Raw genomic sequence first — 16608 nt, 5'->3', positions numbered from 1 at the left:
CAAACGGTGTTGTGCCACCCATTGGTGGTCTGCAGAGAGATGGCTGGTCACAGCGCTGACCGTTCCTTCTCATTTCCCTCTGTTTCTCCAGGCAGTCAGGCTCTTCATTGCCAAGAAGGTCCTGGCCACCCATAAAAGCAGCTGGGAACAAGGAAGAGCCAGTATAGCAGCTACAGGCCATTGGAATCAAGGGGAGTATTTCCATTGTCTTCAAGTGACTTTGGTTCAGCTCCACGCTCAGAAGAGGAATGGAAACAGGAAAGATTTAGGGGAACCTACTTGCCAATGGGAATGGAGCTGCCAGTCACCAGCTGGAGAAACATCCTGGGGAGAAGGGAACAAAGTGTCCGGAAACCTGCACAGAGGAAGAAGAGGAGAGGGGACCAAGCACCGCGGTGGGGGTGGAGGAGACACAGATGGGAAGGAGTGGGGAAATAAAGAGCAAAAGTAGACAGTGTGATTCACTCTCTCCTAAATGGACAAAACACAGTCCCTTGCCCAGGTTCCCAAACTCTGGCGCTTTGCAGAGAGCTGGCTTTAATTGCATTAAGGACAATGTCAGTTACAGGAAAACTTTCCCATGTGAACAAGGGCTGGAGGGGTGATGCCCAGTGGTGAGTGGGAAGCTGCGTGAACCAGGCAATGCAGAATGGGAGGCAGGAGGTGCCCATTATACTCACTGCTGAGATGTGGTCCTTACTGTGAAAATGTTTGAGAAGTGTGTGTGTGCGGGGGGGGGGGAGGGGTGTTGGTGTTTCTAGTCCCATAGATGCCCTGTGGATGGGATTCATCTAGGGATTGTGTCTTGGCTAGAACACAGGTTTCGTCCCACTTGATCTGTGGAGGCGGGGAATTTAATATAGGCCTTGCATTTGAGGCTCCCATCTAAAACAATCAAGAGGAGGAAAAATGGCACTTTATCAAAATGAACTGGATCCCACTTGCTGCTTTGATGACCTGCCTCCGTGCTCCAGCCTGACGTCCCTTCACAAGCAAAACTTCCAGCAACTTCAAAGGGAGACTTTTCTGCATAAGAGTGGCAAGTTCAGGCATTTGACCAGCAAAGAGATGGGCTGGGTTTTGTTTTTCCTGCTGCTGTCAATGTTTCCAACCCATCTGGCTTATAGAACTCAAACAGAATCCTCTGCCATTCAGACTTCATCCCTCAGATGTTATCTGGCAGACCACAGCAGTTTTAAATGGTGATGTATGCAACAGCAACACCGCCAGGCTTTCAGCGGCACTACAGGGCATTAGGTAAGATGTAAAACTGGGGCCTGGGTCACTTTTGATCATTAAGTTAGTAAAGATCTCATAAAACCTTTTGCAAAATATGGGGAATGACCTGTAAGACTCTGGCCAAATTCGGACAATTTAAATTATGCTCCACAGCTTCAGTTCAATCTGGGATTCTTCTTCATATCCTCCTCTAAATTGTTTGTAGTGTTGCTATGAGTTGTTAAACAGCTGCCACATTCCACCTCAGAGGTGGCTGCACTTCAGTGATGGGAGCACCTTTGTAATACAGGTAATCACCTGGTTTTCACTTTGGGTTTGCTGTTGCTGGGATGCACTGATGCACTGGAGGGTAGTTCAGTCTCATGTAGGGGGACCAGACAGCAAGTGTGAAAAATCGGGACAGGGGTGGGGGGTAATAGGCGCCTATAGAAGAAAAAGCCCCAAATATCGGGACTGTCTGTATAAAATAGGGACATCTGGTCACCCTAGTCTCATGGCCTGTTCATTCTTTGATCAGCATAGGAGCCAATTCATGCTGACAGCTGCTCTGGGTTTTGAGCTGCAGCCACCTGTCTGCTGGTAACTGACCTGAGCCCCACAAAACACTTCCCATGGAGCCACTGACACCCATCAGATGAGAACAGCATCATTACAGACCTGGGCTGGATTTAAAATTAGAACCTGGGCTGGAGGCGGCTGTATCCCATCCCCAGTCCCACGGCTTCTATTTACAGTCATAGGAGAACTATGCATGGGCCCCAGCAGGGCTTACTAACTTGCTCCTTTTAAACAGTCCCACAGGAGTTCAGATGCCAGGTGCTGCCTGGGCTGAGGTATCAAGCGTTGCTTGTTTGTTTATTTTTTTTTGGTACATTTTGTCTCATTCCTACAGACCTCACGGCGGGCACAGACCTGTAGCTGGAAAGCCCCGCAGGGTGAGTATGTACATTCCCTGAAATGCCTTTGAAAATGCCCTGTATCAGGTGTCACCCGAACCCTGTTGCAGCCAAAAGCAACAAGGAACCTTGCTGGAAGGCCGGGGAGCGGATGTGCTGAACTTGAATGCCTTTGCCACCCTCTGGTGGCGGATGGGTTTATTGCTATGGGAGCCTCGCCTGAGCGGAGTTCTGCAATGGCCTGTCCATCGCTCAGCGAGGTGGCAGAAGAAAAAATAGACACACAGGGCCAGATACTCAGGTGGTGTATATTGATTTCAATGGCGATTTATACTACCCGAGGAGCAGGCCCATTGCTTCTTAATTTTAGACAAACCCAGGCCCTATGGTTTAGATGTGTGGGCGATACACGACCCGTCTTTCCTTTGTAAAAAGCTCCGAGGACAATTTCCATGGCTAGCTGCCATCTGCTATTTTTTGATGACGGGAAACATTTACGGCCTCTATGAACTGGAGCAAAAGCACTGACAGTGAGCTATCCAGCCACCTCTGTCCCCCCCGAGATGAGAAGAGTGTTTACATTACACTTTCCTTTCCTATTACATTCAGAAAATTTGTTAGGGCCCACTACAATTAAACCTCGTTAGATGGGGGTCACTTAAAACGTGTGGCGAAGAGCAGTGGTCTTGCTTGATGGTTCGCAAGCGTGGCTGCGGTCACAGATAGAGGTGACTGTTCCCAAACTTTCATACATCATTCCACTATAAATGGCCAACATCTCCCTCTCCCTTTCTCCTCTGCCACCAGTTAGTCGTGTGGATAATGCTTAAGTGAAAAGCATTCGATTACATGAATGAATAGTAAAAATGAGTCATGCTGGCAGGACTCAAGGGCTTGGCAAATTGAGAAACGTTTATCTCTAGGTCATTAGTGTGGATCCAGCCAGGATGGAGTCTCTGCCAGCTAGTTGGTGGCCTCAGTTCACTTCCTGATGGAGAAGCATCCATAGATGTGACACTCACTGGCCTCCTCATTGACCTTCTCAGCAGAGATGCCAAAGAACTGAGAGGGTGGGTCAGGAAAGTTGGCAAGGGTTGTTGAGCCTGGGGGTGTGGGAAGCTTGTACTGACACTGGCCCAGATGTTCCCATTCTGTCGATAAGCAGAAGTTTTCATTCGCTAGCTGGCAGTCTGCCCAAGGGCACTTCTATGATCTCATCGACATCACTGGCAAAACTCCCATCGGCTGGCCCTTAGAGAACAAAGCAGGCTTGTTTTCTAAGGCGAAACCAACATCTAAGCTCCCAATGAAAGGTTTTGCTCAGTCCTTGACAGGTGTTTGTCTGAGGTGTCGTTTGAGTGGCCATTCTGTTCGTCTTCCCCTCATGAGTCTCATACCACAGGCAGGGGCAGCGTCACTTGGCTCTTCTGTGAAGAGATCAGGAACCTTTCTCTTGGTACAGGACCAAAACTAAATTTCCTGGTCCTTGATAGGTTTCTAAACCTCAAACATTCCATGCAAGGTGTGAAGGGCACTCAGACATTTATTTGTACCTTGGTAGTGTCTAGTGGCCCCAATCACAGATCAGGGCCCTGTTATGCTAGGTACTGTACGCAGACCCAAGGAAAAGACTATTCCTATCCCCAAAGCATTTAGAGTCGAAATAAACACGTGTCTTGCCTTTGGAGTCTCCTGCCAAAGGATCACCAGAGTGAGGGGAGATGCTTTTTCTCCTTTACCTGCAGAGATTTCTGAAAACACCCCTGCAAGCTGGGAATGGGCCTGAGTCACACAGTTCCCTAAAACTCCCGGGGGTCCCAATCCTTGCTTTTCTTTAAGTCCCATTTCTAGTGCAAATGCTTAAAGCACACAGCGTGCAGTAAGCCTGTGGAATTCAATGCCACAAGAGACCATCAGAAATACAACACAAAAGCCAGATTTTTTAAAAAGGGATTGATAATTGAAGAGCTATAAGAATGATTAAAGGACTGGAAAACATGCCTGACAGTGACAGACTCAAAGAGCTCAATCCATTTAGTTTAACAAGGAGAAGGTTAAGGGGTGACTTGATTACAGACTGTAAGTATCTGCCTGGGGAACCAATATTTGCTCATCAGTCTAGCAGAGAAAGATCTAACATGATCCAATGGCTGGAAGTTGAAGCCAGACAAATTCAGACAGGAAATAAGGAACACAGGTGTAACAGTGAGGGTAATTAACCACGGGAGCAATTTACCAAGGGTCATGATTGTCATCAGACGTCACCGGTGTGGTGCTCTGCTCTGTTCAATGTTGATAACAGTCGGCTGCGTGCGTGTGTTCCGTGTGCGGCCCCGGCTCTGCAGATCGCTGACACAGCAGACCCCGAGAGAACCCCCAGTGACCACAGACTCTGATAAGGTACGAAGGCACCCGGCCAGGTTTATTGCCAAACAAAACACAGTCTCTAGGTCCCCGTATCAGATGTCTACAGTTCTGCTGGTACATATGTGCTCCCTGACAATGGACCGTCTCAGTCAGTGGCGGGATTCACCACTGCCCCCTAGGCCAGACAAGGTAACTCCTCACATGTGAATTCTTACATACAAACAAGTTACACCTCACTCCTGACGTATTGAGGTACAACCCCTCTACGTAGTAAGGTGCTGCCTATCAACTTGTACATGTTGGTTCGATCAAAACAACTCTAGCCATCATAGTACCTTCCTGCCTGTCTTTAGGATGGGTCTGCCTGTTCCTTGTTATCTGTGTGGAATGTGCGAGTATCCGAGTATTCTGGTACCATCCTGGCATATGTTTGTACCTCTACTGTCCAGTACCTTTTAGGTCTGAATATTTTTGCAGCATCAGCCCTTTCCTTGCCAGCTTCTGTGAGCAGGGCCTGCCTCTGGCTCACAGGTTAACTTTGCTTTATGTTAACAAAGTCTCTAAACTACTACATGCTACAAGGGGCCACAGCAATGGTTCCCTCAACCCACCTAGCAATATTGTTAACCTATCCAACTATACTCTCAGCCCAGCAGAAGCAGCTGTTCTATCTCGGGGCCTCTCCTTCTGCCCCTCCACCCCCACGAACATGATACAGTTCTGTGGTGACCTAGAATCCTATTTTCGACGTCTCCGACTCAAGGAATATTTCCAAAATACCTCTGAACAGCATACTAATCCACAGAGGTCTCCCTACCAACACTACAGAAAGAGGGATTCTAGGTGGACTCCTCCTGAAGGTCGAAACAGCAGACTGGACTTCTACATAGAGTGCTTCCGCCGACGTGCACGGGCTGAAATTGTGGAAAAGCAGCATCACTTGCCCCATAACCTCAGCCATGCGGAACGCAATGCCATCCACAGCCTCAGAAACAACTCTGACATCATAATCAAAAAGGCTGACAAAGGAGGTGCTGTTGTCGTCATGAATAGGTCGGAATATGAACAAGAGGCTGCTCGGCAGCTCTCCAACACGAGTTTCTACAAGCCATTACCCTCTGATCCCACTGAGAGTTACCAAAAGCAACTACAGCATTTGCTCAAGAAACTTCCTGAAAAAGCACAAGATCAAATCCGCACAGACACACCCCTGGAACCCCGACCTGGGATATTCTATCTACTACCCAAGATCCATAAACCTGGAAATCCTGGGCGCCCCATCATCTCAGGCATTGGCACCCTGACAGCAGGATTGTCTGGCTATGTAGACTCCCTCCTCAGGCCCTACGCTACCAGCACTCCCAGCTACCTTCGAGACACCACTGACTTCCTGAGGAAACTACAATCCATCGGTGATCTTCCTGATAACACCATCCTGGCCACTATGGATGTAGAAGCCCTCTACACCAACATTCCACACAAAGATGGACTACAAGCCGTCAAGAACACTATCCCCGATAATGTCACGGCTAACCTGGTGGCTGAACTTTGTGACTTTGTCCTTACCCATAACTACTTCACATTTGGGGACAATGTATACCTTCAGATCAGCGGCACTGCTATGGGTACCCGCATGGCCCCACAGTATGCCAACATTTTTATGGCTGATTTAGAACAACGCTTCCTCAGCTCTCGTCCCCTAAAGCCCCTACTCTACTTGCGCTATATTGATGACATCTTCATCATCTGGACCCATGGAAAAGAAGCCCTTGAGGAATTCCACCATGATTTCAACAATTTCCATCCCACCACCAACCTCAGCCTGGTCCAGTCCACACAAGAGATCCACTTCCTGGACACTACAGTGCTAATAAACAATGGTCACATAAACACCACCCTATACCGGAAACCTACTGACCGCTATTCCTACCTGCATGCCTCCAGCTTTCACCCTGACCACACCACACGATCCATCGTCTACAGCCAAGCTCTGCGATACAACCGCATTTGCTCCAACCCCTCAGACAGAGACAAACACCTACAAGATCTCTGTCAAGCTTTCTTACAACTACAATACCCACCTGCAGAAGTAAAGAAACAGATTGATAGAGCCAGAAGAGTTCCCAGAAGTTACCTACTACAGGACAGGCCTAACAAAGAAAATAACAGAACGCCACTAGCCGTCACCTTCAGCCCCCAACTAAAACCCCTCCAACGCATTATTAAGGATCTACAACCTATCCTAAAGGATGACCCAACACTCTCACAAACCTTGGGAGACAGGCCAGTCCTTGCCTACAGACAGCCCCGCAACCTGAAGCAAATACTCACCAACAACCACATACCACACAACAGAACCACTAACCCAGGAACTTATCCTTGCAACAAAGCCCGTTGCCAACTGTGCCCACATATCTATTCAGGGGACACCATCACAGGGCCTAATAACATCAGCCACACTATCAGAGGCTCGTTCACCTGCACATCCACCAATGTGATATATGCCATCATGTGCCAGCAATGCCCCTCTGCCATGTACATTGGTCAAACTGGACAGTCTCTACGTAAAAGAATAAATGGACACAAATCAGATGTCAAGAATTGTAACATTCATAAACCAGTCGGAGAACACTTCAATCTCTCTGGTCACGCGATCACAGACATGAAGGTCGCTATCTTAAAACAAAAAAACTTCAAATCCAGACTCCAGCGAGAAACTGCTGAATTGGAATTCATTTGCAAATTGGATACTATTAATTTAGGCTTAAATAGAGACTTGGAGTGGCTAAGTCATTATGCAAGGTAGCCTGTTTCCTCTTGTTTTTTCCTACCCCCCCCCCCCAGATGTTCTGGTTTAACTTGGATTTTAACTTGAAGAGTGGTCAGTTTGGATGAGCTATTACCAGCAGGAGAGTGAGTTTGTGTGTGTATGGGGGTGGGGGGGATGTGAGAACCTGGATTTATGCAGGAAATAGCCCAGCTTGATTGTCATGCACATTGTGTAAAGAGTTGTCACTTTGGATGGGCTATCACCAGCAGGAGAGTGAATTTGTGTGGGGGGGTGGAGGGTGAGAAAACCTGGATTTGTGCTGGAAATCACTTTAGATAAGCTATTACCAGCAGGACAGTGGGGTGGGAATAGGTATTGTTTCATATTCTCTGTGTATATATAAAGCCTGCTGCAGTTTCCACGATATGCATCTGAGGAAGTGAGCTGTAGCTCACGAAAGCTTATGCTCTAATAAATTGGTTAGTCTCTAAGGTGCCACAAGTCCTCCTTTTCTTTTTGCGAATACAGACTAACACGGCTGCTACTCTGAAAAAAGTCTTGACCGTTACTTTAGTTCAGGCCTTAGGCCTCATACCGGGCCTCTGATAGAAGGGTAGATGCATTCTCCATCACTGGCAATTTTTAAATCAAGATTGGATGGTTTTCTGAAAGATCTGCTAAAGGAATCGTTTTGGGGCAGTTCTCTGGCCTGTGCTCTGCAGGAGGGCAGACTAGATGATCCCAATGGTCCCTCCTGACCTTGGAATCTCTGAATCTGTGAATTCTGTAGCCGGTAATGAAGGATAGTGTCAACTGCTAAAAAAAAAGGGTGATCAACACTTATGCTTCAGGCATTGATCTCCTCCAGAATGCTATTCCCCCCATCAAGGGGCTAGGACCATTATGCCTTAATCTGACTTTCCTTTGAAATGTCAGGTATTCAATTCTGCAAGAAGCTAAATATTAGCCTTGGTGCACCAATGGTTTACTAGTATGGCAACCCCCCTGTTCCTCACTATGTACCAAACACATTTCTTAATTGGATTATTTTGTGGTTAAACTGTAATGTTAATCTGGGTTACGCCAAGAAGGCAGGGCATTATGGGCGGGACACAGGAATCCGTCTGTGAGTCATAAATCCAAGATCCTCATCTCTATGCTGGCACGTAGCCATCTGACAATTATACAACTCATTCCATTTTTAGTTGTCAAAAGCGAAAGCAAATTGGCTAGAGCAGGGACAGGGCTCTGCAGACCCAATCTCTGTGTTAGCCCCTCCTTAGAGACTGAGCAATTCAGCAGGTCATTAAGTACCCACTAAAGATACCACAGTCTTGAATATTTGTGTGTGGGAGTTTCTTTATTGTTTATTAAAAAGATTGCAGAGGACTCGGGTATCTGAAAAGCATAGCTCCGGTTAGAGAACAAGCCTGCTATAAGGAATCTTGTACATTCCTACCAAGCGATTCTAAAATGTGGGAAAACTGCTGTTTTTGTGGCATATTTTCTGTACCAAGCACATCCCAAAATGTTATGTGAACCACAGTGTATGTGTGTGCGAGAGAGAGAACTTGGATGCGTGAGCTTATGGAAATCCTCAGTAATTTGTGCTTATTGCGAGTAAAAGGCCAAAATTTAAATAGTGAAAACATAGACCTGAAGTTTCCAAAGTGACTAGTGGCTAAATTCTGAGGGGCCGAACTGGGGACACCTTAAAGAAGACTGATGTTGGGGGGGGGGTGCTCAGCACTTCCTGAAAATCAGATGCCTTTGATGTGTGCCAAAATGGACACCCCAAAGATGAGCCACCCTACAACCACTAATCACGTTTTGGAAAGTCAGGCCACAGCTTTTCCTTGCTGTTCACCTTGCATGTCTCGTTAAAGGATTATACAGGGATTTGGGCTCAATGGTGAAAACAGTGGTATAAATGCCTGTAGAGATTCAGGGTTGGATAATTCCATTAAATGCAATTTTGTAATTACATCACAGTAGTAGGAGTGCCGGCAGATAGCTGGCGCTAGCATTTTGGTTTCCCAATACATGTCACAGTCAGGCCTGGCAAGAGCAATGTGAGACCTTGGTACATCATGTTCACTGCCACGCCCCTTTCACTTTATTTACGCAGATGTTACAGATTGGGGCGGGGGGAGGGCCCTATGAACTCAGGGGCCTGGTACACTTATCTCCCCTTCCCCTGTTTTGTCAGCCCCAGTTACAATGATACTAAGTGTTACTGAAATGAATCCAAGCCCCATGCTCACTCAACACAGAATAACGCTATGTGTCTGTTACAATAGAGAATGTTTAGGTTCCTTTTGGGTGAGATGGCTTCTTTTTAAATGGGACAGGAACATAGGAAATTAGGGTAGAAAGAACCATAGATCCATCCCCAGGCTGGCAGACTCAAACTGTCTATTGGCTGGGGCACCCAGGAATACTTTTACATTCCAAGTATGTAGTAATAAATAAATAAATAAAATAAAAACCTTCCCTCCTTGATGACATGCATGCTGTGCACTGGTTTTCCATCTGGCTACCTCATCCACCTCAGTGACGGCTGCATTTCAGGGCTTGGTGAAGTGTAAACAGGGCCTGATCATGCATAAACTGACTACCACATCTAAGCAAAGGGGCTGCTCAAAGCAATTAATCGCTACACTCAGTTGTGTTTGCAGGATTGGGCCTGTAGTTTGTTAAAGCACCTCAGGCTGAAAGATGCTATGTAAAGGTAAGATGGAGGGTAGGATTTTCAAAGGTGCCTAAGGAAGTTACAGTTAGGTGCCCAATTCCCATTAAAAAACAACAGGAATTAGGAACCTAACTAGGTGCTTTTCAAAATCTCACCCCTCAGGCTTAGATTTGGGGATACCCACCCCCTTTCACAATAATAAATAGTCACAGTGTTAACGAACCATTTGGCCGACGGCAGCTGCCTTAACACAACTGGCTTCTCTATTCTTTTTTTCTAATGGACAAATCATTCCACTGCCACAGGTAATTCAATGAGTTGTGATGTCCCTTTCCACAGGCCGCAGCTGAATATTTGGAGAAACTAATGTGCTCTTTCATGGGGTGGGGGGTGGGGTGCAAAAAAAAAGGGAATACAATTAGCTTGGGGGTTTGGCTGCAGACATATTTTTAATGAACAGCAGATTCCCCACGACCTAGCCATACTTTTTGGAAATTTTCACATGCTGGTTGCCCCCCCTTTGGGATTTCTAAGGAGGAAGCTGGAGTCACTCAAATGTAGGAGCTGCAGAATATGGTTCTCTTGGACCAGAGGACCTCCACTCTGCTCCAAAGCATTGGTGGAGCAGTAGGACCAAAGCTATTCCAACGCATGGGATAGCTTTAGTTGTATGCTACATGGCTTCGGAGAAAGAATTACATTTCTATGACCGGTAAAAAGCTTTGTAGGTGCTAAGCGCCCCAGAAGCATCTAGCCTTGATACAGTCCCAATCAGCACCTCTTAAAGAAGATTTCTGACTGCAGCAAATGGCTCTCTCTGCTTTCTTATTAGCATAGGCATTGGAGAAGCCTGCTGGTCCATGACAAATTGTACTAACAGCAGGGGAGCACAGAGCATGGTGATTAGACCGGAAAAAAAAAATCAACCCAGCTCTGTTGAAATATAAAGGGAAAGCACAACCCCGGTTTGTCCAATGACCTCCCTGCTTCCTGTACCTGTCTGTTTCCAGCTACAAAGCACAAGACACATTTCTCCGCAGCTACCAAAATCTCTCTTTTACAGCTCTTGCTCAGTTTAGCCCCAAAGTCTGTTTTTTGGGGGAGGGGGGGTGCTAAATTCCAGCATTCTTTGGTTTCCCTCTATTCCAACTATTAATGTAAAGCCAGTGTCCCTCGTGTCCCTATCCCACAGGTTATCCCTGCAAGGAGCCAGAGCAACCTGCAGAAGAGAAGCAGGTGTAGCGCGGCAAATGGGCTCGGCCCCAAACTTTGGCCAGCATTTTCAACCCTGGGTGCCTAATCTGTTATGGTCCCAGATCCATATTTAGGCACATCCTTATCGCGGCTTGAGTTTTATTTCAATGGGAACTGTAGGTGCTCCCTCCCCTCCCCTTCCCTTCCTTAGCCGTTTCACGGCGTCAAGGGGCTGCTCACAGGACGAGGGCCTAGTTGAACGCAAGGGGGTTGCTCGATCTGGCCCAGCATTCCCAGGGAAGGGCAAATCGCTCTCCGCAGGAAATGTCAGGTACTCTACGAAGCGCGATGCTTATTTACTAGGAGCTTCACTGCCAGGTTTCCAAGCAGGGCACCCCATAAACCGTGGCCTGCCTTTGGGGTGGCTGGAATTCCCCGTCCACACAGCCAGCGTCCTCCAAATGTTTCCTGACCCAGAGGTTGGTCTTTGTCCAGTGCCATCCGCCCAGAAAGCAGCCCCCGGCTCTGTTTGCAGGCGGGGGACGAGCGAGCTTGGCCGCTCCGTTCCCCGAGCTGGGGGGGGCCGCCGGCTCCGTGGCTCGCGTTTCCACACCGTCTCGGGAGCCCGGGGAGCCCGCTCTGGAAGGCGGCGCGGGGCCGCCTGGAACCCGGCGGGCGCGGGGCCGCTCCCGCGCCTGCGAAAGGCCGGGGCCAGGCTCCGCCTCACCGTGTCCCTTTAACTCAGCCGCGGGGGGAGGAGGCAGCCCGGAGGAGGCTGGGAAGCGGCTTCACTCCCCCTCCCCAGCAGGAGCAACGGGCAGAAGGCTGGTGGCTTGCAGCCGCGGAAGGAGGTTGCGACCGACACAGCCCCCCAGCCCCAGGCCGGCGGCGTGCTGCGCTCGCCCCTCCGGGGCACGGCCGGCCCCCCGCGGGGATGCGGGCCGGGCTGGGCACCGCGTGCATTTCTCCCGTTGGGCAGCTAGAGAGCGGTGCAGGGAATGAAATCCCCGGTGCAATAGCCAGGAGCCGAGCTCTCCCTTCCTGTTGGCAGCCGCGCCGGGCCGGGGCTTGGGAAACCCGGTGAGTGGGTGACGGGCAGCTCCGACCCGGGCTGGACCTGCCCCCGCCCCCCCTGCCCCCGCCCCTGGACTGCCCCCCCACCCCGTGTTCCCCTCCCCCCCCACCTCTCTCCCATGGCGGAGACTAAAATCATCTACCACATCGACGAGGAGGAGACCCCCTACCTGGTGAAGCTGCCCGTCCCCCCGGAGAAAGTCACGCTGACAGATTTTAAAAATGTCCTCAGCAACCGGCCTGTGCACAGCTACAAATTCTTCTTCAAGTCCATGGACCAGGATTTCGGGTGAGTGTGCGTGAGTGTGACTCGGTGAGTGTGTATACACCCCCCCCCCTCTCCGAGCCCTAGTGATTCCAGGCACTCCCTAAAACGGCGGAGGGGGGGGGGGCGAATACTTGTGCTCCCCCCGCCCCCGCTGTCAGCTGCGATGGGCTTTAACCCCCCCCCCCCCCCCCGGGAGCAGCCCAGCCGAGAGCACCTGTTCCCCGCGCCGGGGTGCAAAGCTCGCCTGGGTGGGGGTGAAACTTTCCACGCGTGGGAGGGGGAAGGGTCCGAGGAGCGTGCGTTTGATTTTGGTGGGGGGGGGGAATGGAGCAAACGCCCCCAAGGGCTGGTAGATGTGGGGCGTAGAGAGCAGCCCCCCACCCCAGCAGCTGTGGCTGGGTGGAGGGGGGCTGGGATCGCGCTGGGGTGGGTTGCGCCCCTTTACACGGGGATGGGAGGGGAGGGGCGCGGAGGCTGCCTGTGGGTGCGGGGGGGGGGATGTTGCCCTTCAAGGGGTGCCCGGGGAGGGGGCTGGGGCAGCGCTAGAGCCAGCGGGGCTGGTGACCCCCCCCAGCGGGCTGGTTAGCGCTGTGTGGGTGTGGGGGGTCCCCCCGCGCCTTGACACCCCCGCTGGCTGCGGGGGGGGGGTCCTGGCACCGCCGCGCCGGCTTCGCGCTAGGCCCGGGCAGCCGCCGCAGGGACTGGGGGAGGCAGCTACTAACATGGCGGCCCGGGCTGGGGAGGCGGCGGGGCCTGGGGGGGGCGGCATGGGGGCAGGTTCCTCTCCCTCCCCCCCCCCGCGCCAAGTACCCAGCGGGGGGGGCCGGCATGGGGGCAGGTTCCTCTCCCTCCCCCCCCCCGCGCCAAGTACCCAGCGGGGGGGGGCCGGCATGGGGGCAGGTTCCTCTCCCTCCCCCCCCCCGCGCCAATTACCCAGCGGGGGGGGCCGGCATGGGGGCAGGTTCCTCTCCCTCCCCCCCCGCGCCAATTACCCAGCGGGGGGGGCCGGCATGGGGGCAGGTTCCTCTCCCTCCCCCCCCCCCGCGCCAAGTACCCAGCGGGGGGGCGGCATGGGGGCAGGTTCCTCCCCCCCCCCGCGCCAATTATCCAGCATGGGGGGCGACATGAGGGCAGCTTCTCCCTTCCTGCCCCCAGGGGCACTCACCCAAGCACCTGGTGTAAGGATCCTGCCCCTCCCTCCCCTCATGACTGTGCCCCGGCAGCAGGGGGACAGGGCATCTCCCAGTGCCAAGGTCTGGGGGCAATTCCCACCTCGATACCCAGGCACAAGAGGGCAAGGTAAGGGCCTTATCCCATTACCCAAGCTGGACCCACAGGGAGACCGGTTCATATCCTTTCCCATATGCAGGCATCTGCCTCTGGTAGACTGGACCAAGGGCCTTTCTCCTCCTCTGCCAGGCGGCTGCCTCCCAGACAGCCACCTGTGGGGAAATGGGAGAAATTCCATTCCCCAGTGCCCAGCTAAGCACCCAGACAGAGAGGCAAATACTCTGCCCTGGCACTAGCCATGGGGAGTTGGGTAACTGGCTGGTTTCCCGCTGAGCAACTCCTCTGCTGCTCTCTGCACACGGAGCGTCTCCGTTCTCCTGTAACCCTGTCCCATCTGCTTACACATCTGGTTTGGATAGTCTTCAGGACATCCCAGTAATTTAGCGTAAAGGATCTGACCACGAATATGCTAACGGATGTATTCAAAGGGACTTCCACTCTTGCAAGTGGAAAAGCACCTTTGCGCACACCCATTAGGTAGCTGTTTGCTCTCGGAAGTGATCGTTTTCACCCTGAGAGTATGTGGAAGGTATAAAAGCCGATGAAGGTGAGGGGCCAGATTTTCAAAAGTCCTCAGCCTCCACTATTAAGGCCGGATTTCCAATGGGATCTGTTGGGTGCTGGACACACTTCTGGCCCAGCGTTCCTAAATGCTAGCTTTCCCGCACAAAAGGGGGGTTTGTACACTTCAGTTTGTTGGCATTCATGTTAAAAAAAAAGTCCAATGCCCTTTGACAGTTTGTCATAAATCAGCTTTCACAGTGTAGTAATCCCTCTGTAATACACAGCTGCACTTTTTGATGTTGGATATTTGTATCTGCATCTATCACTGGCAAGGCATCTCTGCATTTCTAGATTGCTTGTGGAAGAGGCTAGATGAAACCTTTGTCGAAAAGTAACATGATCTAATGTCTGTAGCATCACTAGCATAATAAGTATATGAATATAGTGCCTAGTATCTAAAATGGCTCTGTTGGTAATATTCACATCATCTTAAAATGATATTCTCTTTATTGCTTCTTGAAAGCTTGAACCCTGAAGCTTGTTTCTCCAATTGTTTCTCCATCCACACTGGAATATGCTTCCATGCTGAAGGGTATTTCTTATGTGGTAGATTGTTTGTTTATATTGGTTTGTTACTGAGCTGCTCATGCACTGATTTATTTATTTCCTAGAATTTGGAAACATTTATTTAGAAAAAAGTACATAAAGAATTAATTTCAAAACAAACACATGGGGACGTGTGAAATGGTCCAGATGTTAGATCAGCCAGTTTGGGCCTTCTGAAGTACTTCCTTTTTAATAGCACAGTTGAGTACAAGTTAAAAATATGTATATCATGTCGGACAAGCATAAACTGTGCCTGTCCCTTAAACTTACATTTTTCTTCATGGACCCTTAACTGAAGGGTGCTGCAATATTGTGGGATAGCCTTAAAATGCCAGCTCTTAGGATGTGTGATCCCTCCTCAGTAAAACCGGGCTGGATTCTGAGTTTGTTGGGACTGCGGTGCTGTCCTTGCTCTTTGTCCAGGTGAAGAAAATCCTGTGCAGGATTCTTGTTTATTTCAGTTCCCTTCCTGACTGGCTTTTCATCTCTACCCAGTCCACTTGCCTGCTCGTGGAAAATGGAGTTGGCATAAGAGTGGAGAGTTGCAAATGTACAGTCAAGTTTTGGATTTGTCAAATTAGTGTCCCTTTAGTCACAATATTCTCCAATACAAATATACAATACAGTTGATGCTTTGTAAAAGTGACGTGTGTGTTGGGGGGAGAATGGCTGCAGTTAAGTTGTCTGTGCTGCCAGTGAAGTGTGGAACCGCTGCTTGGTCATAGCAGCGGAACCTTGCATCATACCGTGGCGAATACGAGGGTGTTTGGTTGAGGCCATTGTCTTAGAGAGGTTTCAGAGTAGCAGCCGTGTTAGTCTGTATTTGCAAAAAGAAAAAGGAGGACTTGTGGCACCTTAGAGACTAACCAATTTATTTGAGCGTGAGCTGTAGCTCACGAAAGCTTATGCTCAAATAAATTGGTTAGTCTCTAAGGTGCCACAAGTCCTCCTTTTTCTTCTTGTCTTAGAGAGTGTCCTAGTGACCTTGTAATATGGAACTGGAAAGGTTTTGCTTTTCCAAGTAGCAAAGCTACAAGTTTGTGAATGGGATTCTCCCAGACATTAACACCACCAGCTTAAACGATAAGGTGATAACATGAACCAAGATATGCTGAGCAAATTCAAGCTAAAGGTCATACTTGGTCTCTAGCTGCTGCTGCTGCCTTGTATATGTAGCACATAAGATGAAATGTGATTCCATTGCCGCTCAGGTGCGGTACCTGGCACGCCACCTTTTGAGGTGCCTGTGTGCAGATGTGTGCTGAAAAATTGGCAGTTCCAAGGCGTCTACTATATTCTGCTTCAGGAGCCAGCAGTAAAAGAAAAGCCAGACCCAGACTGTGCGCTGACCTTAAAACTTTCTGATGGGGAAGGGGGTACTTGATCCTAAAGTATAGAACATCCCACAACTCCTGTTGACTTCAGTGGGAGTTGTGGATGCTCACTGCATCTGGGGCAGACATTGTGTCTTTCCTCGACTGTACATTCATGGATTGGCACTAGTTTTGTTGCAAGATGGGTCTCTCTAAAAGTCGAAGTTGTTTAAAGGTAAACATCGAAGTTTTTGTGCTCAAACCCCTGTAGAAGTTCCTAAATAATATAGAACAAGATATGACCTCAATCCGTGGCTCTTTGAGGGTAGAAGGGTCTGCCAGCATGTATCTGACTGCAAAATTTGGGCCTGTGTGTAAATTTAAAGGACGTTTCC

The 16608-nt window shown here is 49.8% G+C and overlaps 1 protein-coding gene across 3 annotated transcripts in view; it reads left to right on the top strand.

Annotated features, from left to right (window-relative positions):
- The first annotated feature begins 12336 nt into the window (after positions 1-12336).
- Positions 12337-16608, top strand: part of DVL1 (dishevelled segment polarity protein 1) — a 169863-nt gene continuing 165591 nt past the window's right edge. For all 3 annotated transcript variants that reach the window (XM_084651773.1, XM_084651772.1, XM_084651775.1), the window contains exon 1: positions 12337-12521. In XM_084651773.1, coding sequence (XP_084507899.1) covers positions 12352-12521 — 170 coding nt within the window. In that variant the 5' untranslated portion in view covers positions 12337-12351. The remainder of the gene's footprint in view (positions 12522-16608) is intronic.

Source organism: Lepidochelys olivacea (genome assembly GCF_965140295.1).
Source record: "Lepidochelys olivacea isolate rLepOli2 genome assembly, chromosome: 18".
Taxonomy (NCBI): Eukaryota; Metazoa; Chordata; order Testudines; family Cheloniidae; genus Lepidochelys; species Lepidochelys olivacea.
The sequence above is the reverse complement of the archived record's forward strand: the minus strand, read 5'-3'. Positions and strand labels throughout refer to the sequence as shown.